The sequence below is a fragment of the Trachemys scripta genome, chromosome 11 (assembly GCF_013100865.1).
Source record: "Trachemys scripta elegans isolate TJP31775 chromosome 11, CAS_Tse_1.0, whole genome shotgun sequence".
NCBI classification, from domain to species: domain Eukaryota; kingdom Metazoa; phylum Chordata; order Testudines; family Emydidae; genus Trachemys; species Trachemys scripta.
The window spans coordinates 73,615,345-73,642,303 of record NC_048308.1 but is presented as its reverse complement, the minus strand read 5'-3'; the positions used below and the strand labels follow the sequence as shown (position 1 = coordinate 73,642,303).

The 26,959-nt window shown below is 41.4% G+C and overlaps 1 protein-coding gene across 5 annotated transcripts in view; it reads left to right on the top strand.

Moving 5' to 3' along the window:
* DIP2A (disco interacting protein 2 homolog A) overlaps window positions 1-26,959 on the top strand; it is a 191,809-nt gene that overhangs the window by 74,138 nt on the left and 90,712 nt on the right. For 4 of the 5 annotated variants that reach the window (XR_004647764.1, XM_034786564.1, XM_034786562.1 and 1 more), the window contains exons 3-4: window positions 12,064-12,183; window positions 24,850-24,969. Coding sequence is in view for 4 of the 5 variants with exons in the window: in XM_034786564.1 (XP_034642455.1) it covers window positions 12,064-12,183; window positions 24,850-24,969 (240 nt within the window). In the remaining variant the exon portion in view is untranslated. The remainder of the gene's footprint in view (window positions 1-12,063; window positions 12,184-24,849; window positions 24,970-26,959) is intronic. The other variant, XM_034786563.1, reaches the window with a different exon arrangement.

Sequence of the window (26,959 nt, the reverse complement as noted above, 5' to 3'; positions counted from 1 at the left end):
TCGCAGTGTGTTTTGGATCCCAGAAAACTGGATGAAGTGTTCTCCGAAAACTGGACAAGATGTTCTGGATGAGCTGAGTGGAAAAGGTCTCTGAGGGAATCCCAACTGGAAGTAACTAAGGGGACGCCATTTTAGTCTTGATTCTGACTCAGAGAGAGGAATTGGTTGCACATCTGAAAATTGAAGGCTGTTTTGGGTGAAAGCGATCCTGAAAGGCTAGAGTTCATGATTCTAAGGAAAAGAAAGAAGTGAGAGGAGCAGAATGTCAAGGGTGATGGACTTGTAAAAAGCTTACTTTAAAAAACTCAGATTGCTGATAGGTAAGGTCCCATAAAAAAGAAAATCTAAGGGGAAAGGGAGTTTAGGGGAGCTGGCAGTTTCTCAAAGAAACAATATTAAAGGCACAACAACAAACTGTCCCAATGTGAAGAAAAGATAGGAAGAGTAGTAAGAGGCCGATATGGCTGTGTAGACATATGCTATGGCTCCACCAGGAGCTCTTTAATGACCTGAAAATCAAACAGGAGTCCTACAAAAAGAGGAAGCATGGACAGATTGTTAAAAAGGAGTACAAAAGAATAGCAGAAGCATGTAGGGACAAAATCAGAAAGGCTAAGGTACAAAATAAGTTGCACCTAGCAAGGGACATGAAAGGCAACAAGAAGGCGTTCTATAAATCCATTAGACACAAGAAAAAGATGAAGGAAAGTGTAGGTTCTCTGTTTAGTGGGGAAGGAGAGCTAATAATCAAGGCTATTATTTTGGTATGGAAATATATCATACATTTCATAGAGGGAGGGGTGGATAAATCATGGAAAGGCCAGGGAGTGCTGTAAGATGAGATCCGGGATTGGGGGAGGTATCGGAGGGCAAGCACATCCCGCAGCAGTGCCTTCTGTCCCATTGGGCTGGGCCTTGCTTCCCATTCTGGGCATTGCCACGTAGTACATGTGGTCACAGTGCCACTCAGGTGTGGCCTGTGTGACCCTCCATAGATGGAGATGAAAGGGTGGAAGGGCCAAACCTGAGTGGGGCTACGACCACAGACATCAGGTTCCAGTGCCACTTAGTTTCACAGGGTTTATTCAAATTCACAATTTCCATGACCTCCGTGACAATATAATTTCCCTACTAATAATGGATCACATCAAGAAGGTTGAGCTGTTAAATGCATATTTTGCTTCAGGCTTCAGTAAAAAGATAAATTCTTGAAGCATATGACAAAAACATTGGACGTTCCAGTGGAGATGGTTCAGGAAAAAGCATATTAGCTGTCTGATATTGTACAATCCACATCTCAAGGCAGAGTTGAATTTACCTATAAATGAGGGAATATTGGATCCAGCATAAAATCTTTGGAATATTCCTGCCTTAATTTCAGCTAATTCAAAAGGTCCTGATCATAGATATCAAGCATAGGCGCTGAGTCCGGGGGTGCTCCCCGCCCCAGCTCGCCTCCACTCTGCTTCCTCCCCTGGGCGTACCGCGTGCCCGCTTTTTCCTCCTGACTCCCAACAATGCTGATTTGCATGGCAAGTGTGGGGAGGAGGGGGAACGTGGCGCACTCGGTGAAGAGGCGGGGCCGGGGCGGGAATTTGGGGAAGGGGTCCAATGGGGCGGAGTTGGGGCAGGGACTTTGGGGAAGGGGTTGGAATGGGGGCAAGGCAGGGGCGGGGAAAGGGGCACCCACCGGCACCAGGGAAAATTGGCGCCTATGATATCAAGTACTGCCCAGAGGCTTTGAATATTTCTGTTCTCATCCAGCTCCATCTTCACTGGCTGTTTCTGCTGCCAATGAAAAATCAAATCCACTTGAAAGTCAGGATAGCTCATTATCAAGCCATGTATCCAAATATCATCATCTCCAATAGGATAGATTACCTACTGAATTTAGAGTTGGGGCTTAAATCAGGTTGTGATGAAGGACTATTGATTGCAAAAACCTCACTTTAGGCTGTATTGGATGCAATGGATTCTGGGATCCGTTCCAGGACTTCATGTATTGTAATAAGACATTCATCGTGGATGTCAGCTTCCGTTTCCTGAGAGAATGGCTGCTGAACATTGAAGATTTGCCATTTGATGAACAGAATCTATTTAGTGCTGAGATTAAGTCTCTCCATTCTTAAGACTTGAGATCTGATTGCTGAGTGTGTTTAGAAACAATCAATTTCATTCTCAACCTTTCTTTAACGTCAGTAATGTGTATTATGTTCTGACTCAACAGATTTGCCCCCAGAAGACTTCTTCATTCTAGTTGACATGTAATTGTAGGTTCTGTGATGCTACTGCTGTCCAGGGTTAAATAGAATTTATCTGCCTTTTCAATCTCCTTTGAAGAAGTACCTTGTATTAATCAGAAATCCATAACTGACTTAAGAAAACAGTAGCTCACAAAACACCATTTTAATTTACTAGGTTTATAAGACTTGTGTGGGACTGAGGGTTTAAATAACCCCTCTAGTGCTCTGAAGAGTTATACAGATAATATGGAAATAGTATAAGTGCAGGAAAGTAATGGGAAAAGTTGAAGATAGAATAGACCTATAGCACACTGCAACTTGTCTTGTGCACAGGATAGAACTTAACAGCTTGTTCAAAAGATGTTGTAGTTCTAAGTGCCAGTATTTAATGTTTTTAATTTGTCCCCTTTTAAAAGGAAATTAAATTGTAATATCTTGTTAGCAGCATAGGCTGCAGTGGTATTTATTTGAATGAATAATATAGTCTTGTATTTGTATTCATCGTATGTTATAGAGAATACATCTCTCCAAGTGCAATCTGATAACTCATTATCTTCAGAAAAAAAGTAGTCGGATATTTTAAATAATTTGTTCCTTATTGGTATCCAGGCAGCCACCATGTAGTTAGCAGTAAAGGTTTGCTGAGGGCCCAAGCCAATTTCCATCCAATTCAATGCAAGTCTTTTCATTGCTGTTAATGGGAGTTATGCTGAGACTCTGGTGGAGGGGAGGAAATCTCTGAATACATTGATTTCTTTTTGGAGATACATGTCCTACTAAAATTTGAGGGGGAAGAACCCTAACAATGAAAGAGCATAGCACACTTTTCTGTCAGATTTTGTTTTGTTGAGTAGAAACAGTTCTAAACCTGAATTACTTGGTGGTAGAATCGGTCAGGTTGTTCATGTACATAGCTATCTGGCTTTTGTATGGCCTTTTCCAAACCCAATGACCTTTTTATAGGGATTTAATAGTTGAAAGGTTTAAGGAAAACAGTTTCTCTAGTGGTATTTGACTATACAAGAACTGAAAAATGCTCTCACTAGTGACTGTGAACCCTTTATTGATGAGTGAGGTCAGAATCTTCTACGTAACTTAACCTTGCCCTTGAAAATCCTGGGTCTTGTTGTGAAAATAATGCTCCAAATGTGCACTGCTATCTTCCAGAGTCTGCACCAGGCAGCTCTAGCACTCCCCTTGCTGTTTTTCAGAACATAGTGGGCAGCAGTGAAACCCATAATCGAGTAGCATAGGCCTTAGTCTACCCACCCATTAGCAGCCAGGAGGTGAGGGAAGGGTTCGAGAATTTCGTTGCCACCTTCCTCAAGCAGTAGTCAGGGAGGGATAGTTTGCTGAAACCAGACGCACGCTGGTGCAGCTGCAGGCTGAGACAATGCAATGGAGACCCCCTTCTGCCCTTCTAGCAGTTATTCTCTTCTCCCTCCACACACTCTTGCATCAGCCTTGTTGCTGTGTGCAGGTGAGCATTCTCCCTCCTGGCAGTCAGAGGGGGGGATGGAAGATTTGGCATGCGTCAGATAACTGCGAACTAGAGGCTGATACAAACTCGTAGTGTCGAAGCCAGGATCCAGGAATGGCATTCAGGATTCCTAACAGCTGGAGAAGGTGGGGAGCTAGGCTGTTCACCAGCGTGTTGCCCTTAAATCTGGCTAATTGGGGCCCTTTTCACCTTCTGTAACTGTATCTGTTGTTTGCTAGCAGCGTTAGCCATGGACCAGGACCACGCTGTCCCCTGGGCTGTACAAACACAGTGTATTTAAAAAAAAAAAAAAGGCCTGTGCGCCAAGGAGTTTACAGTCTAATATACGATAAGAGACAAAAGAGGAATACAGATACAGTACACGGAAATAGAGCCTGTATTGATCAGCATGTTAGGCAGTAGCTTCTGCACACCAGCAGCCTGCCTAACTGTTGTGTGGTTTTGTAGGGATCATGGCAAATGAGAGTTCTGAGGAGGAGCTTGAAGGTGGGTAATTAAGTTGCTTTGTAGATGTTCAAAGAGAATGAATGCCCCATAATGTGAGGGACAGCATGGGAGAAAGCACAAAGATGCTTGTTTAAAACATAAGTGGGCAGAGGAGACTGGAATCAGAGGCTGAACAAGGTGTTTGGGTGTTTGACCATGAAGGGCCTTGAAAATGGGTGGGTGGTGTGGTCAAAGCAATGGGCCAGGAAAATGATCTTTGTAGCAGCATTCTGAACAGATATGAGCAGGGCATGATTGCATTTGTCAAGGCCAGAGAGAAGGGTGCTGCAGATGATGGGTGTTTTAGCTGTGGATGAGTAAAAAATGCTGGAATTTAGGGACACTGTGCAGAAAAAATTGGCAAGATTTACACAGCCTGGATATGAGGACATAGTGAGGGGTCCAGGTTGAAGATGATACCCAGATTACGGGCCTGAGTGACAGAATTATGGCATTGCCCACAGCGATCAAGAAGAGAAGCAGCGAGGGTGTGGGTGGATGGGATTAGGAACAGGAGAATTAGGAGCTCTGGGTTAGCCATGCCGATCCTGAGCTGATGGGTCAACATCCATGAGAAGATGCCAGACTGGGCCTGACATTTTTGTTTTGACAGGAGACAGGTCTGGAGTAGGAAGATAGATCTGTGAGCTGTCAACCTGGTAAGGGTAGTTGAATTTCCGTGTGCAGATAAGATAAGGTACCCAGGTTTACCCAGAGACAAGGTAATAGGGTTAGTTCTCTGGCTAGTGTCTGGTAAATTCAAGCATGGGTAATAAATTCTTTATGAATTTTAGAGGCTGTGTTCTGTTCATTCATTCATTTTCCCACAGTTCTATAGTTCTTGATACTGCTAGGATAGATCAGTCTTTTGGCCCTCAGTTGAAGGCAAGGAAGTGTTGAAACTTTCCAGAAAAGATGATTTCACACATGGTGCCTGAGACAAATACATGAATGAGCAATAGGATAGCAATTATATTGGTCCCAGACACCCACATGGAAGGGGGGTTATTCTTAAATCTAGTTTCCCTGAGGCTAGGTCTACACTACCTGCCTGAATTGGCGGGTAGAAATCGACCTCTCGGGGATCGATTTATCGCGTCCCATCGGGACGCGACAATCGATCCCCGAATCGACGCTATTACTCCACCAGCGGAGGTGGGAGTAAGCGCCGTCGACGGGAAGCTGCAGAGGTCGCTTTTGCTGCTGTCCTTACAGCGGGGTAAGTCGGCTGCGATACGTCGAATTCAGCTACGCTATTCACGTAGCTGAATTTGCGTATCTGAAATCGACCCCCCCACCCCCCCCCTGTAGTGAAGACCTGCCCTGAGAAAGAGAACCAGTGATAAGCAAGGGGGAGTGTACCTGGGTCCCAGTTTGAGTGGAATAATCATGACATTCAACCCTGAGACAGGCAAGGCCCAGAGGCCTAACATCTTTGCTAGGTGCGCGCAGGAGAGACCAAAAGGTGGGCAGACGTGCAGGTAGTCCTGGAACTGACACACCCAGGTTTCAGTCCCTTGAGATAAGTCTTGTATCCATTAGTTCTTCAGCTCTCACAAAGTTCCTGCAACAAGTCAGGGACATCAATACCCGATATTTCTAATGTAAAAACTTAACATTACTGTCTCATTTTGCAACAAACAAAAAAGTGCATGTTTCTTGCTTTACAATTCTGTTGTAAGTGACTGTTCATATCTAAAAATCACTTTAAAGAAATAGTGGGCGTGAGGCAGTTTTCCAAAGGGGTGAGGGTGTGGTATGTGGGTGTGTACAGGATTTGGAATAGATACATGGAAATTATATAGAAAATTGGTGTGCGTAAAATGGCTTTAATATAGTAAAATAGATCACTATAAGGCAAATATTGGTGGTTCTCTAAATTTTGGTTGTCCCACAATTTTCATAACAAAAGTTGTGGGGCGCCACAGTAAAGTACAAAACTTGGCTATCACTGTTTTATCATCTGCTTTGTCTTTCTTTCCTTCTGCAGTATGTTGAACCCCTCTCTCCTGTATTTCTTTCTATCTTGCTCCTATTTTAATTTAGAGCTAGGTTGACAGCTGCAGGAAGACTTAAAGGTGACATGCCGAGGGGGAAAATGGCTTTTTGCCTCTTATTTTATTTGCTTCCTTGTGTTTAAAGAAATCTTGAAATATCCCCTCGCCCCGAAAAACCCCAAACAGGCACATTTTATTGTATATCCAAAAAGGCTACAGACGCTAATGGACCTTACCAGGCAACTTAATAGTACAACTGAGCAAATAATTGATTTTTTCAGTTCAATAGACACACTGAAAAAAGTGTAAAATGTAGAGCGAATACTTGCCTCCCTCCCAAGTTCAGGGTTATAAAGCCTTGCTTGATATTAAGGACTATGAAGTACACAGAATCATTAATACCAGTAAGTGGACATGCTGAGACTTAAACTTATGGTGCCCTCTTGCTCAGTACTTCTTTTCACAGACCAAAGAGATAGCTAGCTGTGGTAGTGGCTTCTACTACTGTATTCTGTCTGGAGCCCAAGATCTTTGAGACGTAGCTGGAAGGTCAGTGCAGATGGAATGTTCTAAAATTTTAGCAGCAAGACTCTGAGTTTTACTGAGAACATGCAAATGGCAATTTTCAGAGACTTGTAACTTGGCCAGATTTTGGTGGATTTTTCATGAGGATAACAGAAAGCATCTCTCTGACCCTACCACTATCTCCCCACCAACCTTCAAGTTCCTGCTCCAAACCATGGAGGCTCGAGGTTTCAAAGAAACATGTGGAAGATTTTTTAACCTTAGGGGAAAATAAGTTGTTTTGCTAATTTCATTCACAGAAATGTCTTACTTATTTTGCTGAAACTTTCAAAAAAAATAAATAAAATATCAGCCTGAGGCTGAGACCGATTAAAAATTTTGGACCAAATGGTTAACATTTGCCAAAATTGTAAGCAACTGAAAACACGGCGTTAGAATGAACAGTGGTAGGCCTACCAGTTCCACATATAAGGGAGAAAATCAGTAAAGGACAAAACTATTTCTTTTGGATTTGCAGTTCATCTCTTATTTTCCAACCAAGATGATTAGTATTCGAGTAGGTCTTGCCTTTCATATTTTTTTTTCCTGACCTCATGGATAACTCAAGCACATGTCATCCTTTCTGAGCAAAACAAATTATTAGCTATTAGACAGCAAATACAAAACCAGAAATTGTAGGGTACAAGATGTATGATTTATGCTATGGACTTAACAGAGGCATACATAAGGAAAGAGGTTGATGTAGAGCAGGTGGTCTGGTCAAGAGGGTGAGAAGTTTGTCAGGGTTTTGGACATTAAGACATTGAGAATATTATGTTTCAAGAAAATGAACTTGAAAATTCACTTCGGTAAGCTGAGGCAGAACAGCTGGCATACTTATATCAAACTCTGAAAACTTACTGTCCGTGTAGATGTGAAGACCAGATATTAAAAAGTCTTCAAACAACCCTCCTGGAGAAGACCACTTGCATAAATGCTGAAAAATCTCTTGCAACCTTGTGTAAGATGAAAAATATCACACACATTTCTCTCTTCCTTTGTGCTTTTCTCTAAGTATATTAGTATTCCTTCGGTAAGAATTGGCACCTGCTTTCTTATGAGTCAGTACATGAGTGTATCAAAAGCTTCTTTCCTCCAGCATCTGGATTTTGAGAGAGCTTGTCTTTAGTGCTAAAGAGACTGGGACTAGGTTGGAAAAGAAAAGAATATGGGAGAGACAGATAAGAGATACTCTATGTAAAATAGATACTCTATGACAAGTAGGTACTCAGACTTGCGTTGATAAAAGAACAAGAATTTGTTATTGCAGCAGATTTTACATGGGTCAAAGGAAATATATATTTTACACAACATACCATGTGATAGTAAGGCAAATAGCCTAGTAAACATTAAAAATGTATCTGCAGTTGTACAAGTAAGGATAAAATACTACTTCACTGTATAAACTGTCACCTGTTGGTGTTAGGGAGAAATTGGCTCTCATGATGTAGCATTGCACAATTAAATTATGGTGATTATGCTTTCTTTTGAAGAATCTACCATTCTTCAGTATCAGAGACAGAGCAAACTAAATGGATCATTGTTTTGTTCCTTTATATTTTGTTTTGGTATCCCATTGCTTTCCTTGACGAAACTGAGAACTTGAATTAATTATCTTTTTTTAGATTTTGGTTGTATAGTTTTTGACAAAGCTTCCATAGTAGATGAGAGGATAACAGCATTAAGTGAAAGCGTTCAGTTCAAGGTTGGGAGTTTCCCTGTAGATTTTAGTAGTAGTTAAAGGTGCAAGAGTTCATCTTCTGGGCGAGAGGTTTAATAGTTATTAAGTTTGGGTCTCTAACCGTTTTGTCCTTTCATTTGTCAGCAAGCTGGGATTGTTGGTCTCCACTGAGTTTCTCTTGGAGCCGTTATAGGGATCTTATAAAATATGAATCTTCTAGGTTCTGTTCTTTTACATCAACTCTGATTACACACACTTACATTCCTCATCCCTGCCCGCTGTCATCCTTGCATAATCTGGCTGCCTTATTTGCCGAGTTGCTTGCCAGAGGAAGGAACACTTTTCTGTTTTTATTTTTAAAATAGGGAAATGTCAGATTGTTCTTTCAGCTTACTCTGGTGCTGGGTGACTTACTGTAGAATTAAGGTAACTACGTCTTAAATTGCTTTCGTGGCAGAGAACTGTTTCCTATTAATTAAATGATTTTCATAGGATAATGGGCTAGATTTGAGCCCCTACCAAGTTGATTTTAGGATGAAGTCTGTATCTTAGTGCTGGGCAATTCACACCTTTTCTCTTGTTGTATGCAGTGTTAGTTGTAGCTGTGTGGGTCTCAGGATATTGGAGACACAATGTGGGTAAGGTAATATCTTTTATTGGACCAACTTCTATTGATGAGAGAGAGACACTTTCAAGCCACCCAGAGCTCTTCTTTGGGTCTGGGAAAGGTACTCCCAGCGTCACTGCAAAATGCAAGGTGGAACAGATTGTTCAGCATTAGTAGTTAGTGCATATTGTAAGGGACTGTTCAAGGTAGACACCATGTCTCCACCATAAGAAAAAAGAATCATCTGACTGGACGCCACAGAGCTAACAAAACAACGCTCTTGATCATTAAGTTGATTGCTTCAGGGGAAAAAATTGATTGTGAAATCCTTAAACATCACATTCACCATAATCTCCCCACTGCTGAGAGGACAGCCGTATAGTCCCTGAAATCTAACCACCAGATAGTGATCAAACCAGCAGACAAAGGGGCCCCATTGTAGTCCTCAACTCTAATGATTACGTTAACAAGGCCAACAAACAACTCTGACACCACCTACTACAAAGAACTCGAAGACCCCACACCACAATTTACCCAGGAATTTAAGGATATCATCAAATTCTTCCCCCAAAAAATCCAGGATGAAACTCATCCCCCACGAACGTAGCACAGGGGCATTCTCTGTGCTTCCCAAGATACACAAACAAAGGAATCCAGGCAGACCCATCGTATCTAGCCACGGCACTTTTACCGAAGGAATATTGGGATTCATAAAAACCATCCTCGAACCATTCGCCACTCAAAGGGCCAGCTTCCTCCAGGACACAACTGGCTTCCTGCACAAACTCCACAACATTAACAGCCTGCCTCAGAACACCATCCTCACCACTGTGGATGTCTCTTCCCTATATACCAACATCCCTCGCGATGACGGCGTAGCTGTCTGCCTCAAATATTTACAAGTCAATGGACCACTGTTGGCTATCCAACCCAAACACATCGCCAAACTCATCCATTTCTTCCTCATCCATAGCTCTTTGTCAAAACCATGGGTACTAGGATGGCTTCCCCATATGCCAACCTCTTCATGGGCCACTTTGAGGAAGAATTTCTCGACAAATGCAGCAGGAAACCAGTGATATTCCTGATATTTTCATCCTCCGGACAGACCGCTTAAACGTCTTCATAGATTTCCACCACAACTTCAACAACCACCACCCATCTATCAAACTCTCTCTGGAACACTCCCACACTAGCATCAACTTCCTGGACACCACAATGGGCTTCAGCAATGGAACCCTACAGACCACCATATACAAGAAACTCATGGATCCCCACACCTACCTTCTTAAATCCAGTAACCAGTCCAAACACACCAAGAAATCTGCCAGGCACTCAAATACCAAAGATTATGCTCCGAGGAGAAAGTCCAGGTTCATCTTAACACACTTAAAACCGCCTTCACCAAACAAGGACACCACACCAGAGAAGTAGATCACATCATGGCATGTGCCATCCAAATACCCTAAGAGAACCTGCTTCAATACAGAAATAACCCCTCTGGCCATGCACCCCTGCTTGTCACCTGTCACCCCACACTGGAACCCATATGGGGTATCATCAAACAAATACAACCCATACTCAATGGGGACTCCATCCTGAAAGAAAACTTTCCTGAACCCCCTCCTCTGGCCTTCAAACAATCCCCCAGCCTCTACAAGCTCATCATCAGAAGCAGGATCCCCACGGACCAGGAGACACCAACTCAAAGTGGCACCAGATCCTACCAGAACAACAGATGCAAAACCTGCAGACATATCTTCACTGCTACAATGATCAACCCTACACACACACACACACACACAACTCACCTTTCAAGATCCATGGATCCTACAGGTGCTTATCACAACATGTGGTGTACCTCATCCAGTGCACTAAATGCTTCAATAACAGCTTTGTGGGTGAAACCAAACAATCACTACGCACTCAAATGAATTCACACAGGAAAATGATAAAAGACAAAAACGTCCTGTCACTTGCAGCTGAATGCTTCTCAGAAAGCGATCACTCTATATCTGACCTCTCAGTCCTCGTCCTCAAAGGAAACCTGCACGGCACTTTTTCATAAGATGACCCTGGGAACTTAAATTAATTACTCTGCTAGACACTGAAAATCATAGACTGAACTGGACTTATGGCTTATTACAACAATCTGTAACCCATTAACCCTCCTTTTTATCCTATGACTGCAAAGATGTTAATGGGCCATGCTACCTTGAACGGTCCCTTACATTATGTACTAAGTACTTATGCTAACAATCTGTTCCCCCTTGCATTTTGCTGTGATGCTGGAAGTACCTTTCCCAGACCTGAAGACGAGCTCTGTGTAACTCAAAAGTTGGTCCAATAAAAGATATTCCTTTACCCCTGCCCCATTGTCTCAGCTTTTTCTCTTGACATTTGACAGTAAGTTCTTTCAGTCCATTTGGATGATCTGTGATGCAGAATAATTTCTTATGTGAAATAGTTTCTGGGATTTAGATCTGCCTGTCAGATCTTTCCATTAACTTGTCTCTGGACTAGGATGAAGGCACTGCTTTTGATAAGCACTCTTTACATGTGGTGTTGATAGAAGTAGTTGTATTTTCAATTGTTCAGAAATGTTGGCTAGGTCTGGGTAAAATAATAATCAGTTCAGATTGATGGATTTGAGTCATAGAAACTGAAACTGCAGGTAAGAAAATTAGATTTTTTTTTTAATATTGACTGAGCTATGGTCTAGTTCTGCTTTACAGATAGGTGGCATGAATTAACATTTGTGAGTCAGCATCAGATTTTGTAAAAATACTTCAACTATTGGAATTTAATTAAAGATCCTTTTTCATTGTAACCTGTGGAAATAGGTTTTAAACCTGGCTCTTGGATGGTATATTTTACTTTTTCTAAAAAAGTAGTTCTCTTTGTAATGGGAGATACAAGCATTCATACATCACTGACCAGATATTGTCTGTGAATTGTTTACATGAGGTGGAATTGTATTTCAGGTGTAGATCCATCCCTGCAAGCAGAGAACAGAATCCCAGGCTCTTCACAGGCTACAGCTGCTGTATCTAAACAGCAAAAATCACGTTCTACCAACTCCAGAGATGAGCGCTTCCGATCTGGTAAGGAAAATCTGTGCAGCTAAAACAAAATGGGTGCCCCAACAGTATCATTACACCCATAAAGAGGTACATACATTATGCTTAAGGAGCCAAGTGAAGTGCTTTCCATATTGGAAGAAGGCAAGATATGAGGAAATGTGTCCAACCAGCTGTGCTGTATATACACATAGGCAATGCTTGGCCAACTCCAAAGTGGAGAAAATGATTGGGGAAGAAAGATAATCATAAACACATTCTGATGTTTTCCTTGTTATGGGCTTAAACCATGCTTAACAATTTCCTCTCATCTGCCGGTCTTGCTTCCTATCATTGGAGCACTCTGTGCTAATTTTTACAAGGCTATGATTTTTTTTTCACATAAGGGTTATAGAATTACCATTTACCAAAGCTCTCTTTCAAACATTTCCTGATTTGAAGCAAATACATTCAAGTAATGGAAAAATCACAATGGATATTCATGAACTTTTAAACATGCTTCAGTGCAACAAAGAAACGTGTTTTGGGAAATTTCTATGAAAATACCCATATCCTCCTCATATCCTGCTTCCATTGTTGCTGCTCAGGTGGCTAAAATACATTGTGTTTTGATGTGAAATTCCTTCTCACAATACTGAGAAAGGCAGGTGCTTTTTGAAAGCCATCATCTGGTAAGTCTATCCACGGGCTTCTAACTAGAATGTTGTTTCGGTGTGCTGTTGAGGGTCCCAGGACTGGGGAGGAAGGCAATATCTAGAGAAATTGGCTGCATAATGTAAATTTTTGAAGTAATATCTTACTAATCCTTCGGTCACCTTGCTTTTAACTACTTGGCACCAGTATTTATGGCTTCATATTTTTATTGCTGGCATTCCCATTGAGAAAACTCTGCTCCTAAAATCAAGGCATTACATCTCCATGGTTTGTTTTTGAAGAATCCAAGGGTTGATGGAATCTTTTATGTGGGTTGGATAGCATATGCAAGGGCTTTTAGGAAAGATATGTGCTATCCGAAGAATAGATTTTCTGAAGTTTGGGGATGAGGATAATAATGAATATCAGAGAGAATTAATTAAATGGGATGCTTAAGATTAACTTTAATATATAATTTAGTCATTTGCTTTAAATTCCATCTCTTTTGTGTATCAAACTTATTTGCAATATAATTTTACTATCCGCAAACAAAATGTTCAATATATATATATCTAAAAATACACTGTAGAGGAAGCCTATCATTGGTTGATGGGGAGAAAAGGACAAACTAGGGCAGTTACCATAAGATGGCCTTTTGTGTCTAATTTTACGGTGTTGGTGGTATAATAAAAAGATACTGTATTGTGTGGAAGGGTTCTACTGTATTGTGTGGAAACAGGAACAGTAGAACCTCAGAGTTTCGAACACCTCAGGAATGACAGTTATTTGTAACTCTGAACAAAATGTTATGGTTGTTCTTTCAAAAGTTTATAATTCAACGTTGACTTAATGTACCTTTGAACCTTTACTATGCAGAAGACAAATGCAGGTTTTAACCATCTTAATTTAAATGAAACAAGCAGAGAGTTTCTTTACCTTGTCAAATCTTTTTAAATCTTTCCCTTTATTTTTTTGAGTAGTTTACGTTTAACACAGTACTGTAGTAGATTTCCTTCCCCTCCCCCCCCTTTTTTTTTGGGGGGGGGGGTCATTGCTGTTGCCTGATTGCATACTTCCAGTTCCAAATGAGGTGTGTGGTTTACCGGTCAGTTTGTAACTCTGGTGTGCATAACGCTGAGGTTCTACTGTATTCCCACTGGTAATAGTTATTGGGGTAGTCTTGGGAACAATTTCAGCTAGCGTACATAGATATCAGTAAGTGAACACTCTTTCAGAGAACAAGTATCAGAGGGGTAGCCTTGCATCTGAAGAAGTGAGGCTCTTACCCACGAAAGCTTATGCTCCCAATACTTCTGTTAGTCTTAAAGGTGCCACAGGACCCTCTGTTGCTTTTTTCAGAGAACAGGCATACTAGCTGCCACTGGTGCTGTTCTTCTTTGTTCCAGAAACTTCTGTTAGTATTTCTAGAGCCATGTTCAAAATTGACTTGTAATTTACTTCGGTTTAACATTCTGATGTTTATCACGACTTCTAAGCCTAGCAAATCCAAGAAAAAAATTAGTCCTGTTTTGATGTGGCTACTGGATGAATGTTGCTTCTAACTTGGTTTTTATCTTTTGTAACAGTTACCGATCACTGTCAGAGACAGGATAATGTACTAGATGAACCCACTGGTCCCATCCAGTATGGCAATTACCATGATCCTGTTGTTTTCACTCTCTGCTATACCAACTAAAACTTATCCTTAAAATGCTAGCAGGAAGTGTACTTCTGTGTTTGAAAGCTTAAAATGTGGTGTTAGAGGGGGAAAAATTCTCAGTTGGAATATATGTAACTGGATTCTTTTGTCCCTGTGTGGTGTTTCAGAAGACCCTAGTGTGCTAAGAGGATACCAGATTCATTATTAAAGAGCATGTCTTGATTTGTATTCGGCTTATGGTACTGTTTAGCCATGTGCCCAGTCAAGATAATATAGACATGACATCTTTCAGAGGCCACGGGTTTTTTTAGAATAAATCCAGAGAGCTTGCAAGCTAATGCAACTTCAGATCTGTGCAGCCAGCAGCTCCCTCCATCTTTATTTTATTTTTATGACCAAAGGAGATAAAAGGGCAAATATGAGTGTATTTTGTCTTCATTTCCCTGGAGTTTTAATATTAATTGAGAAAATATTATCCAAGCTTGTTCTATTTCCCGTTCTATGGGCTTGCTTTTAATTTTGTTTGAAATACAGTGAAGAATTTTAGCTTAGTGTTTATTGATTTAATTTTCCTTCCCTAAAATGTTTCAGACTGAATAACAACCACCATAATAAGATGGTTATTTTTCAAAGTACACTCTGTACGTTGGCTAAAAGATGTAACTTATATGAGAGATCCTTGTGGTGCTTTATCACAGAACCTTGTGTGGAGCATGTCTAATCAAAGTAGTGTTAAATGCCAGCGATACCATCTACAGCATTTGGGCTCCTGATGCTCCTAACAATAGTGGAACTAAACTGGTATTAGCAGTGGGAGAAAAGTTTTAGAAAATGTCTCTTCTGTAGGAAGGACTTAAAGAAAATTGTTTCCTATTATGCTTGCACACTACCAGAGCAGCCATAGATTCCTGCATTGAACCAAATGGAATGTTAATTGAACATTGGACTTTCCATACTGGGTCTGACCAGCAATCCAATATCCTGACTCCAGTAGTGGCCAGTACCAGATGCTTCAGAGGAAAAAGTAAGGAACCACATGGTAGATTATGTGAAATAACCTGTGCGTAAGGGAAGTTTGTTTCTGACCACAGCCAGTTGGCCTGTGTCCTGAAATATGACTGTCTTTTCAATTTCAATCTAGCTACTGTAGCTGTTGATGTTCATACATACATCTCATCCTTTTTTTAATTGCTGCTAAGTTCTTGGCCTCAATAGTGTCTAAGTCAATTAGTTCCACCTAGTTTAAGTTGTGTTTAAAAATTAAAAAGGTATTTTTATCACATTAAAATGTTGTTGTGTTTTATCTTACACTGGATGTCCCCTTGTGCTAGTATAATGCGAGGGGTAAATAGGAGTTTCAAACTGACCAGTCTGGGTACTGTTCTGTTCTACGTACTTCTGTCATATCCCCTCTTTGTTTCCTTTCTGTTTTATAGTCCTGATCTTTTTAATCTCTCCTGGTACCAAAGTCTTTACATGCCTCTACATACTTTTTCTTGCCCTTCTTTGTACCCTTTCTATATATACTGTATCTTTTTTAAGATGAGATGATTGAATGGAGCGCAGTATTGCAGGTCAGGGATCTCTTTCCAGAGTGATTAGTTAAAATTGTTCCTCCTTATGGTTGTTCCCTTGCACTTATATACAGTTGAATCCATCTGCCAATTGCTAGGCTTAGGCAAGTCTTTCTATAGTTCCTGAGTCTTCTCTCATTCTGACTAACCTAAATAATTTTGTCCTCCACAAATTTTGCCACTTCATTGTTTCTTCCCCTTCTCCAGAAAATTAATGAACATATTAAATAGCACTGATCCTAGTATGGTTCCTTAGTATTAGGTGCAGAAGTAGAAGGAAAAGAGAATGCACTGAAAATGTATAAAAAGATGCACAATAATATATTTATAGGAAATAAGGTGGGAAATGGGCCGAGGGGGGGAAAGGAAAGAAAATATAGCACATCTTAGTTTTAAATTACATTTTTAAAACAGTAAATAGAAAATTAACTGAAACGTACTGTCAATCAAATACTGTATATAACAACAGTTTTCTTTAAAATGGAAACGGCATTGCACAGGGGGGTTTTCCACTTTGGTTAGTGGGCTTGGTCCTCAGCTTAGTAAGCATTGCCATTACTGACCTCTTTATCTGTTGAACATTGACTGTTTATTCCTACTTTTGTAAACCGTGACCGTGCCCAGTTGAAACCAAATCAAATGAAAAATATCAATCAACTGAAGAAGTTTACAAAGCAGACCAACATCTAGTTGTTCCTTAACCACCATTGTAGGTTAAATTCTTTTAATTTTGTTTGAAGTGTTTGGCAATGGTTTGATGAATAGATATTTTCATTTTATCTGGGTAATCAGACTTGAAAACTTTAAGTGGGAGTGGTTTCCTGGACGTTTGTACCTTTAAGGGCAGGAACCAAATCCACGATCATAGAACACTGTTCCTTCAACATTATTCTAGTCCTTTTATTTTTTTGGTGATCAGATCCGGTGAACTTGATTTCATCGTCATCTAGATAATGTGGGGAAATTGTCCTCATGGCAACATGTGGGAAAGGAATAAGGTGTCTCAAGGGAAGAGCTTAATTTACTTGGCTGATAGAAAGAGGATGGCCCTGCCCAATTTTGTTGGGGCAAGACCTCTTAATGTTGAAAATAGATATTTCAAGTAAGAAATAAATCTTAAGTGGCTATAGGAGGGAGGTTCAGGCAGTGATATTCAGACTGAGGCTCGGGAGCCGCAACTGACTCTTTAATGTGTCTCCTGTGGCTCCTTGCAGCACATGACACTAAAACCCAATGTGATTTAATTAAGTTATTAACCAATCCGGATGCTTTTTCTGTGTTGCTAACCAATTGTAGAATACTTGGTCAGTCATTTTGCTCTAAGAAATATATAGTAATGAAACAATGAGTTCACACTCCTGTGGCTCTTTTGGGTAATGTTGATCGCTTATTTAGCTTCTGAACCACTGAGGTCTGAGTATCACTGGGTTAAGGAGTTCAGAAAGCAGTAGAAGATTGTGATTGTGGGATTCATGAATAGAATGAGTTAATACTGACTATCCTCCTTTTACTTTTCACCTCTTAGTCCAGTATTTCCCAAACTTTTGAAAGCTGAGTCTCTCTCAGGAAAATGAAACTAAATGTGACCCCCCCAGCTCCAATCCAAATCTTCCAGATGGTGTTTAAAGTCCTACCCATCTTAATTTATATCTTCCACATATGCATACATACACACCCTTACTTACCAGCTAGACTTCCATATCCCTCTAAGGGGCGCACACTACCAATTGGGGGAAAACTGTCTTAATCTGTGCAGTTATTCACTGTGCTGTTTAGTTTCACATGAACTATAAATATTATACATTGCCATCTTATTCTGGGAGGACTTGTCTGGAAAGTGAAACATTTATTTATTTGTTTTACTAATTCCTATTGAATGCTGCTTTAGTATCACAACAATATAACATTTTAATTCAGAGAGAGACGGTGGGTTAAGTAGTATCTTTTATTGGACCAACTTCTGTTGGCAAAAGAGACTGCTCCAGTGGCTCGAACAAGTAGAACCCGTCTCACACCAGGGAAATCTGAATCTGTTGCTGCCCCACAGACGTTTTCGCTCTCCTGGATCTGGAATCCCCTTCTCCATTTAGCCTCTCTGTCTCCAGGAAGATATCATCATCATCTGGGGGAATCGACTGCATGGAATACATCTCCCCTCCAACAGTACCGCCGTTGCCACCAGAATCATCATCCCTTTCATTGGGAGATTCTGAACCACCTGATGAGCGCTTTCTTCCCCTTCCCTGCATGTCCTTCACCCCCTCACCTCCAAAAGACCACACTGGTTTGGGACCAACCTCCACCTCATCTAACTCGGAGTCAGTTCTACCAGAACCAGTAGGACTGCCATCTTCATCTCTGGATGAGGTGGTGACTCTTACTACTACTTTTCCCCTCTGTCCCCATGATTTCAGGCAGTTCCAGGACCACCTTCGCTCAATTGCTGGAGAGCTGCAGATTCCTCTCGAGGAGATCCAGGACTCCCAGCACAAACTCTTTGACATCCTACATGCACCCGAACTCAACAGAATAGCTCTCCCCATTAGTGAAGCCATACTGGAGCCAGCTAGCACACCTCTGCCATCTGCGCTCCTACCCCCAAAAGGGGAGAGAAGTGTTATGTGCTGGCCAAAGGAGCAAATTTTTTGTTTTCTCAGCCCGCTGCCAACTCACTGGTGGTCCACGCTATTTCTGAAAGGGGTAGACAGCAACATCCCAAGTCTACTCCTGCTGATAAGGAGGGCAAATCCTGGATCTTCTGAAGAGAAAGGTCTTCTCGTCATCCAGCCTCCAGTTTAAGGTAGCCATTTACTAGGTGCCAGTGGCTAAATACAATTTCCTGAACTATGCCAAGTTTGCAGATTACTGACAGCCTTCTGCAGCAGTCTAGGGCTCATTTCCAAGTTCTGGTAGATTGATAGCCAAGATTATTCTCCAATCTGAAGCTGATACCTCTGCTTGAGCTCTGGCTACTGCAGTAGTCCTGCGCAAGGAGTCATGGCTCCATGAGTCACGGTTCCCTAGGGAGGTCCAGACAACTATCGTGGACCTTCCCTTTGATGAATCACACCTCTTCAACCAAAAGACGGATGAGTCCCTCCATACCCTGAAGGACTCCAGGGCTACCCTCCACTCAGTAGGGGAGATATACACCTGCCCCTAAGTGGAAATTTCACTGCCCATTGTTCAGCTCTAGACTTGTGGCTCAGCAGTTTTTCCATCAGAGACCCTGTGAACCACCACGTCAAAGACAGAGGGTTCAAAAGTCCCACTTCACTTCAAGTTCCTCTGCAACTGGCTAAGCATCTCAATATCAGCCCCCAGATCAACATTTTTGATGGGAGCTTGAGAGACCCAGAATACTAAGCCCAACACTTCCCAACCCTCACATGCCATTTGGGGGTCACCTAGCACTCTATTTCAGTGTAATAACAGACAAGTGCATGCTGAATGTCATCCACTTGGGGTATAAGATGGAGTTTACATCCTTATCTCCTCCAATCCCGCACCCCACCCCTCTTTAGGGGACTCTCTGAGTATTCTCAATCAAGAGATTAATTCCTTGTTGCAGTGAGGAGCAATAGAACATGGAGACCAATCCTCAATCTCCGCTATCTCAACCACTTCATTCGCAAACTCAGATTTTCAATAGTCACGTTGACAGCTATAATTCCATCTTTAGAAACAGGCATGTGGTTTACCACTCTTGTTATGAAGGACGCCTACTTTATTCAACCTGCTCACGGGCACTTCCTCAGATTCATGGTGGGTGCCAACCATTTTCAGTACACGAGTACTCCCCTTTGACATAGCAACTACCCCCAGAGTCTTTACCAAGACAGTCTCATCAGTAGCAGATTACGTCAGATGCTGTGGTCTCATTGTCTTTCCCCTACCTCGACAACTGGTTCCTTGTCACCAAGTCCCACCAGGAAGCCTACACGTCAACTTCTATGATGCTACATCTCCTCTCCTCGCTGGGAGTCAGCATAAACACCAAAAAATTTGTTCTCACCCCCACATAATCTATGGACTTCATCAGGGCAACTTTGAAGTCATGTTTGTCTCTTGTAGGTCATATGGCCTCATGCGCCTAGGTCACCTCATTCAGAAGACTCCACCTTCATTGCCTTCAGACATGACTGCAGTTGGTATACTCTCCAGACTGCCATTCCATGAACCTCATGGTGACAGTTCTTGCCAATGTAGTATCTTCTCTGCTATGGTGGACAAATTCTCACGAGGTATGTATGGGCACAACCTTTCACCCTTCCTCTCTGGACAGGACCATTATTAAGGACGCATCCCTATTAGATTGTTAAGCCCACATGAAGAGCCCCTTGGCACAAGATACCTGGACATCTCGAGAGTCCAGGATGCACATCAATATCCTGGTATCCCTTTCCTATCAGCATAGGTACTCCACCTCCCCCCAGAGCCAGTAGCGCTGTGTACACTAGTTTGTAGTGTAGACCAAGCCTAATAAATCTGTCTGCATTAATTCTGGAATAATTATGCTTTAAATGAATTTTAGTGCTTAGTAAAAGTTGGATGCAAAACCATACTTGTCTCTTATTAAACAAAAATAAGGTGGTGTGCTTTTATTTATTCTCCCCACCCCCCATTAAATGATCTTGTTTTAAAGAAGAGATTTGGGGCAGGTAATTTCCAAACACAACTGAATTTGATTTCTTAAACAGTTTTGAATATACTTTGGGGAAGCCACATTTATTAAAAGTTAATCACTTATGAGTTTGATGGCCCTTCTACCTCTTGCATTTTATATTTGCAACACATAACCCTACTATTAACTGTTTCATTATATATTTGCAAATCACTCTTAAACCCAGAAGAGAACACTATAATGATAGCATGCAGCTTTATTTTTCTTTAAATAGAAAATTATTTTAAGCTAAGATTCTAGTATTCAGGAGCTGATCGACAGGAAGTGAGATTCAGCATGCTAAATATTCACCAAAAATATTCTGTTTATATATAGCATACTAGTCTTTCACATGAGTTTGAATCCTACTTAGTTCATAAATGAAAACATGCATTTGACCTACCTACCCTCTGGTGGACATCTACAAACTTCCCCAAACAATCACATAGTCTGGCATGATTTTCTCTCTCTCCAGGTTTGGGATACCCGGCGGGTTGCATACCAGGATTGAAGTGCACAAGCAAAGTCTTGTGGAGAAAGCTTGCTGGCTTTGGCAGTATTGTCACTGCTTTATTTTAATCAGATCCAGTTTACCTAAAATTTAAAAATAACAATAAGGGAGAAGGTGAAGAAGTCACAAATTACACAACTATTATAGTATGGCAGTGTTTTCCAAACTTTTGGGAGCTGAGTCCGCTTCAGGGAAATGAAAGCAATTGCAGTACACTACAGTCTTGCCATGTGGTATTAAAGGTATAAAATCTTAATTTATACATTTTCTGAGGCACTCTGCCTCACTCTCCCCTTCCCCAGCCATTTTGGAAAGGGCTGGTATGACATTAACTAATTAAAATGACCGTTGCTACCATTGTTATATAATTGCAACAAATTGTATACAAAATGTGACGCATGGCCAGAAAGGGTTAAGCAGCTTGTAGGTTAAATAACCCAGAGTCACCCATTAGAGAGATGTTAGAAAGGAATGTAAATGGTAATTAGGGCCATTCCATGGTAGATAGGCTAGAACTTTGAAATGCAAACCTATATTGTTAGAAATTAGAAGTGATGCTAATTGTATGTGTCAAATATCAGGGGGTAGCCGTGTTAGTCTGTATCTACAAAAACAACAAGGAGTCTGGTGGCACCTTAAAGACTAACAGATTTATTTGGGCATAAGCTTTCATGGGTAAAAACCTCACTTCTTCAGATGCATAGAGTGAAAGTTACAGATGCAGGCATTATATACTGACACATGGAGAGCAGGGAGTTACTTCGCAAGTGGAGAACCAGTGTTGACAGGGCCAATTCAATCAGGGTGGATGTAGTCCACTCCCAACAATAGATGAGGAGGTGTCAATTCCAGGAGAGGAAAAGCTGCTTCTGTAATGAGCCAGCCACTCCCAGTCCCTATTCAAGGCCAGATTAATGGTGTTAAGTCTGCAAATGAATTTTAGTTCTGCTGTTTCTCTCTGAAGTCTGTTTCTGAAGTTTTTTTGTTCAATGATGGTCATTCTATTACAGATTTAAAAGTCACTATCATTAAACAAAAAACTTCAGAAACAGACTTCAGAGAGAAACAGCAGAACTAAAATTCATTTGCAGACTTAACACCATTAATCTGGCCTTGAATAGGGACTGGGAGTGGCTGGCTCATTACAGAAGCAGCTTTTCCTCTCCTGGAATTGACACCTCCTCATCTATTATTGGGAGTGGACTACATCCACCCTGATTCTCCACTTGCGAAGTAACTCCCTGCTCTCCATGTGTCAGTATATAATGCCTGCATTTGTAACTTTCACTCGATGCATCTGAAGAAGTGAGGTTTTTACCAATGAAAGCTTATTCCCAAATAAATCTGTTAGTCTTTAAGGTGCCACCAGACTCCTTGTTGTAATTGTATGTGTGTACTCATCTCTTGTTAAGATGTTAGCCATGTAAACAGGCAGTTCCTGTCTGTCACTATCGCTATTGATTAAGAGATCAAAGGGAAATATTAATGTTTAGATGAATCTTGGGTGCAGTAATGTCATTGTCAATATGTCTCTGAAGTTTGTGATAGACTGCCTAATGGATAAATTGCCTTGTGTTTAATTTGGGTAACTAATTACCAGTGATGCTTAGGAAAAAAGTCTCCATAATTGCCTATTGTTCACCGAAGGACTCCAACCTGTCACAAGAAGGCCTGAAACTGTATAAAGAAGGGCTTGGGTTCTGATCCTTTTTATCTCAGATCTGCTTGATGCTTCATGGAGGGGAAGCTCAAGCCCAAGATTGAGCTCTCCAGTCTTGACTGGATCTCCCTGAATACAAACATTGGCCTATAACCTATGAGTTAATTTTGAAAGAACTCTTTGCAACTACAAAGCTCACCATCTCGGCTATGAATCTTAATCTCAAGAATTGTACTCAAGTCTGTATCTATACTGATTTTTTTTAACAATACTCTTTACTTTTTTAATAAATTTTAGTTTAGTTAATAATTGTCCATAAGCATCTAAGTTACTTCTAAGCTGCACAGCCACGCGGCTGTGCAGCTGCCTATTAAGCCCCGCGCAGGGGCTCAGGGCTACAGCGGGGAGAGATGCCCCTCCCCCAGGGCAGACCTGCTGCAGTGGGGAGAGGCGCCCCTCCCCATTGGCCCCAGTGTGAACCTACCCCGGACTTTCTTCCTCCGGGGAAGAGGAGCCCCTACTTCGGCCCAGCTGGAACTGCCACAGCCGGAGAGAGGCACCTCTCCCCCGCCCCCAAGCCCGCACCCCAGGCCAGAGCCTTCATTCCCCCCCTCCCCTCCAGACCCCAACCGTCTGCCCCATCCCTGAGCCCCCTCTCATGCCCAGAACCCCTCATCCCCGGCCCCACCCCAGAGCCCACATCCCCAGCCAGAGCCTTCAACCCCCCCACACACACACACCAATTCTCTGCCCCAGCCCTGAGACCCCCCCACACACACACACTCCGAACCCCTCGGCTCCACCACATGAATTTTGTTATGTGCACCAATATGAAGGGGCTGTGTCATATACCACCTGCATATTGGTGCACATAAAATTCATTCCGCACATGGACGTAAAAAATTAGAGGGAACACTGGTAAGCATGTATTTGGGTAAGATCTGAAATATTTATTTACCTGGGAGGTAATATGTCTGATCCTTTGGGATTGGTAGAACCTTTTTATATGATGAATAAGATTTTCAGTAATCCTCATCATATTTGACTTGAGTGTCTGGATGGAGGCCTGAGGGGGGGTTGCTTTAAGGGAACTGTGTTGATGGCTTCTGAGTAACCAGTGAGGTATAATAGAAGCTGTTTTGTGCTGGTTTGATAAATCTAAGTATTAGAATATCTGCCAGCTTTGGGGATTGTCTGCCCCGTTCTTTGCAGTTCACCCTAATTGAGTGACCTCAGCTGGCTCCCCAGGGACTCCGGTCATAGCTGATATATTCATAATATACTTCCTTTTTATACATTCTTTGGTATTTGTCAACATTTGAAGTAGAATAATTGGTATCTGAGTTAGCACTGTGTTTTTTGTTTTTAAGACCGTTCACATCTCAGAGCTGTTGTTTCAGGCTGTTTGTAAACTCAGACAGACATCTCTGCATCAGTTACTCACTTCACGTTTTGAAGGTTTTCTCCCCAGTTGTAACTACGAAGACTATGTTTAAAATGAAAGCTGAGACTTTGGAGAATAATTTCTGCTTTGCAGCCTTCCCCCACCTCCCATGAGACCTTCAGATCCTCTCAAGGGGGATCACAGCATACTTGGGGAAACCTTACAGTATGGATGTGTCACTGAGTTTGCTAGGGTACATGAGTAAATGCAAATATCGCAGCTGCTAAACTAAAAGTATGTTGTTACTGTTTTGGCCTTTAGACCTTTGTGCTTTCTAACTCTCCAACATGGTGAAAAAACTGCTGCTGTTGAGACTGGAAATATGTTGCTTCTACTTAGTAACTAAGTGCTGGTGAAACAAACGGATTACTGAACAAGGGGCCTGAGCATACATTGTCAGACTAAATAATTAATGTTATGAACCATGATGTAGCACCACTAATTTGTAAAGAAGGTTAAATCTATGGCATGTATAATGTTTTGGAAGGAAAATGTAGTTTTACTTCATTTCATAACTGTTTTTGTTGTTGTTTATTACTATCTAGATGTCCACACTGAAGCAGTACAAGCAGCTTTGGCTAAATACAAAGAGAGGAAAATGCCCATGCCTTCAAAAAGACGCTCTGTTCTTGTACACTCTTCAGTAGAAACATACACTCCTCCAGGTATCTAATAAGTCAGCATACATAAACATTGTCAGGTAAACTTAACATTGCAAATGTAGTGAGTGAATGCAGTTTATTCTACTGACTTTGAAGTCTCCCATGTGTTGCAGTAAGCTTCTTGCATGCTATGTGAACGTTAGTCCTGATGCTAAAATGTAGGTTAGATTTGGTCACTGTCAGCATTTCTTTTCTTCCACAAGATTTTCTGTCTCTTTTCTTAAGATTTTAGAAAAGCTTTAGGGTGAATAGTAGCCCTTCTTAAGCACAAAAACTTGTTTATCTTCATTTGTAAAGTCTCATTCTGAAAGTATCATCATGGCAAAAATATGTCAAAGCTTTGTAGATTCTTTATTAAATGTTGCATGAGATACCTTTTTTTAAAATGGCTGGTGAGAAATGCTTTACAAAATTAAATTATTGAAAAAGCTCCTCGTTTGTAAAATAGCCTCCTAGTTTGTTTAAATCACTTATGGTTCATGCCTAGAGCTCATCACTTGTTGTGAATTTAAGAGTGTTTAGCCCAAAATATATTTAGGAAAAAAAAAAAGCCAAAAAACCCCCACCCTGTTACTTCCATTACTTTTAAAGAGAGGAAAGACAAAATATTAGGTGCCTTTTGCCTTCTCATCCCAGATCATCGTAAGGGTAAGAAAAACCTCATTCTGCAGATATATGCTGTTCTAGCAAGCTGAGTACTTTGGCATACAAGACACTGACCCCCAATGTAAGTGAATTTCTCACCGACTCTAAAGTTTTGAACAACTGATTCTGTCACGGTCCTTTTGTGAGCTGCCCTGGAGTAGAGCCACAGTGAGCTCTGATGCCTTCACCTCAGTTCCATTTCTTAGCACCATCAGCGGAAGTACTGCCTGGGCTGTTGTGCCTCTCCTGTTTGCTGGGCCACATCTTTTCTCTCACTCCCTCGGCCTTTGAAGAAAACTTTGCTATTTACATGTTCTTTGTGTAATGCATTTTTATGGATTCTTTGCCCACCTTTATTAATAAAAATGTACTTTGAAGGGATATTTGTGGCAGTCTAAGTTCATGGTCCGTATCTTCTATTTCTCTTCCCCTTTACCCTTTTTGTCTTTCAGATTTAGAGAAGCTAATCACCTTTAAAAACTTTGCGAGTATTTTTGTTTGATGACTCTGTTATGTTATAATAATAATTTCAGAAAAATATAACCAATGACAGGTTTACTTTGGGGCATGGACAGTAATTGCTGGGATGTGGTTTCCCAGCCTGAGTGTCTGAAGTCTCTCTTGGACACCTGCATTGACTTTCACAAGTTAGACTTCAAGTTGGCCTGGATTGCCTCACAGTTAAAAGCCTCAAGTGAACCAGGGTTCAGCACCCAGCTGCAGGTGAAGACTGCAAAGTTTCCTCCTGGGTCTGCTCATGTGCAAGTAGACCACCTGAAGCGTCTATTCAGAACCCTTGAAACATCCTCCTTGCTTAGGGAATCCGGTGTCCAGGAAAGGTGATTTGAACCATCAGCAGTGGTGTCTTGGAGTAATCATGGTCAATGCCTCTTTCAGCAACATCGGTCCTACAACTTCCTGTATCACTGCAGCAGTTTGGGTTGTCTGTCTAGGATGAAGCGTACTGTGAATAGGAGAGCATACAGGAGTGTTGTCCTCAGGCTTGGTGGAAAACTACTTGCCATCATAAGTGCTCCAGTTTCTGAGGCAGAAGAGGAAAAAATGGTTGGATTCCACAGCCTTCTCTTTCTTTATAAAAGCCAAAACCAAAATGGAATTTCCCTCTATTTATTGAGAAAATGTTGGCCATTCTGTTTTCTCTGGAAGCACTCCAGGACACATTTGAAGTATCTGCTGATAGTTCCCCCTGCAAATTAAAGGAATGTTTTCCACCCACTCAGTCCTGAACTGATGGTTGATAGATCTACGAAAAGGAAATACTTGGTTACAAGGGCTGCTGGTTTCTCCTTCCTAACACAAGACTTGTGTCACAGGCTGTTGTCACCAT